The sequence below is a fragment of the Crinia signifera genome, chromosome 7, assembly GCF_055691185.1.
Source record: "Crinia signifera chromosome 7, ASM5569118v1, whole genome shotgun sequence".
NCBI lineage: Eukaryota > Metazoa > Chordata > Amphibia > Anura > Myobatrachidae > Crinia > Crinia signifera.
Window position 1 is genome coordinate 174,638,040 of NC_139223.1, and position 3,142 is coordinate 174,641,181.

The window sequence follows — 3,142 nt, forward strand, 5'->3', positions numbered from 1 at the left end:
GGGATGGGGGTGAAAAGTCTGCAGATTGCTGCATGTACGTTCCCTGTTCAATCCCCTCCCCCCCCCCCCCCCCCGCTGCATCTTGGAACCTTCATCCTGTCACATGGCCAGTCAGCACTGCTGAGAGTTGTATCTTGCCACAATGTCCCGCAGAGATCACGGTTACTATGTTCATAGTCTTTGGGCCGATCCATTGTTTGAGGATTTGGTAGGGAATCCCATATTTGTTACTACCACTTTCCTCTTAACCCCTTATTTATGTGCTCTTTAATAAACCCTTCTTACTCTGTGGGCCTTGCTCCTCTCCCTCCTGTGTTGCCCGATCCCCCTTCCCCCCCTCATTCGCTTCATCAGGTGTCGGTGCTCATGGAAGAGAAGAGGAGTCTAATGAGCGAAAACAGAAACCTGAAGGAGCAGCAGGAACAGTCGGAAGAGGGCACGGGGACACCAGTGTTTGGCAAGAAGCTGCTTCTGCTGCAGAGTCAGATCGAGCAACTGCAGGAGGAAACTACCGGTAACGGGAGAAGGGTGGGGCCTAACGGTCAAGAGGACCAGCGCTTGCTTTACGCATGGCTGTAGGAGCTTTGCGATCCGGTACATGTGGGGCTTGCTTGATGGCGGTTTTTGCTGCCTATATGGGAACATGTAAATTATAGGGATTATAGCAGTTGCAACATATTTTTATTAACCCCTTCAGTGGTAATCCAGGCAGCTTTCCAGGCTATGCTTCAGTGCTAACACTTCCAGGATTGCCATTGTCTTTTCCCCCTCCTTGGCTCTGGGCAGCACCGCTGAGCTGAGCAATGAGCTCCGCTTCAGCCGCTGCCTGTCTGCGGCTGCCCGGCCCCAGCTCCTTCCTTCCTGGCTGTTTGCGGCTTGACCTTGCTAACGTCACGCCATACACAGCCAGGTTGCTGGGGTAAGTTCCAGAAAGCGCTGCCCGGCCTTGGGACACTCATCTGTGTTTTTTTTTTTTAGGGAGCCCCCTCCAAAAATCCTGCCCTGTGGGGAGCACTCCCTAAACAAAAACAAACTATGACTATGTGGTTAAATGTCCAGAATGAATGGCTGTCCATGTGCCCCCAGTGGCTTTGGATGATCTCTGTGAGAGGCCGCATAGAAGGTAACTTGTGATGTTTCTGGGCTTACTTCAGGCTGGAGAGCGCGAGAGATGACTACAGACAGCGATGTCAGGATCTGGATCGGGAGGTTCAGGATCTGCACATGCGTAACCAAGATGTAACCGGGCTGGCTTATGAGGCGCAGTCCCTCAGGGATGAGATGGACGTACTCAGGTGAGCAGTGGTCCAGGGAATGGGGCTCTCAGGCCTGGAATTGCAGAGAGATCACCTGCTTTATGACTTATTTATCCCTTGCCTGATGTGTGGCCACAACTTGTAATTTAGTGAGACTAGATTGACTCTAGGCCAGTTGGATTATCAGACTATGCACAGCAACACAGAGTATTTCAGGAGTTGAGCCAACCTGTACTTGTTGAAGTCTTGTATTTGTAAAGTAAAACAGCAGGAGTGGAATGGATGCATCAAGAATCCAGAGGCTAAAAGTTGTATGGTAGAAGGAGCAGAGTCCCCAACAGAATAGTGATATGAGGAGGCAGCAGGAGGCCACAGGCTAAAGGCCCCCATACATTAGTCCAACTTGTCCAAGTTGGACCTGATTTCCCCTGCAGCTCCCCCCCTGGAGGGGTCAGACACGATTAGGCACTTGATGTGCCATGTTTTGAATGCGATTTATCATATGGAACTCCCGGGGAGCTGCAGGGGGAGAGGCGGACAAAGAGGCAGCGGATAGGGGACACTGGTGAGTCAGGCAATTGGAGAGGCGGGGCAGCGGACACAGATGCAGCGGGTGGGGGATGCCGGGGGGGGGGGGGGGGGACTGGGAGCTGGGCAGAAGGATCAGGAAACTGCAAGGGGAAAAAACACCCCAATACTAATTAATGGACCGAATCAAACGAATCGGCAATTGGTTGAGAGAGCAATCAGCCAATCACTGGCTGCCCATTCATTTGTATTGTTTTTTTTTTCTTTCCTTGCAGCTCCCTGATCGTCCTGCCCAGCTCTCCGTTCACAGGCGTCCCCTGCCCGCTACCGCTGTGTTCGCTGCCTGCTTGTCACTGCCCTTGCAGTGTCCCCCCGCCCAGAGGCTGCACATAAGTTTTAGAAAGTGTTATGTGCAGCCGGCCCGACTCGGATCCGGTGCGCAGAGTTACATCAGAAGGACCAGGGTACCCAGCAGCACATAGTAATGATATGAGTGGGGAATAGTGGTAGCAGGTAGACTAAGAGCCAAACAGGCACTGTATGTACTAGAAGGGTAACAGAACTGAAAGAGGCCACCTTCCCTGTCAGTTCCATGTGTTCTATACAAGGGCGTAGCTACTATAGCGGCAGGGGGTGCAGCTGCTATGGGGCCCAAAGCTAAGAGGGGACCCCTTCCCTGTCAGTTCCATGTGTTCTATACAAGGGCGTAGCTACTATAGGGGCAGGGGGTGCAGCTGCTATGGGGCCCAAAGCTAAGAGGGGACCCCTTCCCTGTCAGTTCCATGTGTTCTATACAAGGGCGTAGCTACTATAGGGGCAGGGGGTGCAGCTGCTATGGGGCCCAAAGCTAAGAGGGGACCCCTTCCCTGTCAGTTCCATGTGTTCTATACAAGGGCGTAGCTACTATAGGGGCAGGGGGTGCAGCTGCTATGGGGCCCAAAGCTAAGAAGGGCCACCTTTCATGTCGGTTACGTTTATAGGTATGTAGGTGTGTTTTTTTTTTCTTTAATACAATGTATTAAATGAATCGCCATAAAATTCGACACAACACAACAAAATACAGTAGCAGTAATATCACAATAAGCCAGATCCAGTTTTATTAGACTTAAAGATAAGGGGAAAAATTCTCACAATGACCGTGCGGCGAACCGTCAAAGGCAATAGAACCAAGAGTAGGTCGAGAAGGAGAAGACATAAGGAAAGAGTGTGTGGGAGGGGGGGGGGGGTGTTTTGAGAAGTCGGCATGGAGACCAGATCTTGTTAAATGTTTTGGAAGTATGTATTATGGCAGCCATATATTCCTTAACACTTTTGTTGGTAAGCTGCTCAATCAGAGGTGTGTCACTCAGGTGCCAAAA

At 51.2% G+C, this 3,142-nt stretch overlaps 1 protein-coding gene across 1 annotated transcript; it reads left to right on the plus strand.

Moving 5' to 3' along the window:
* The first annotated feature begins 341 nt into the window (after positions 1-341).
* On the plus strand, positions 342-1,710 carry LOC146019627 (protein Hook homolog 2-like). Its single transcript, XM_083152133.1, has 2 exons — positions 342-514; positions 1,155-1,710. Exons 1-2 carry the CDS (start codon positions 367-369, stop codon positions 1,241-1,243), a joined length of 237 nt encoding a protein of 78 aa, XP_083008259.1. The 5' UTR covers positions 342-366; the 3' UTR covers positions 1,244-1,710.
* Positions 1,711-3,142: the final 1,432 nt, after the last annotated feature.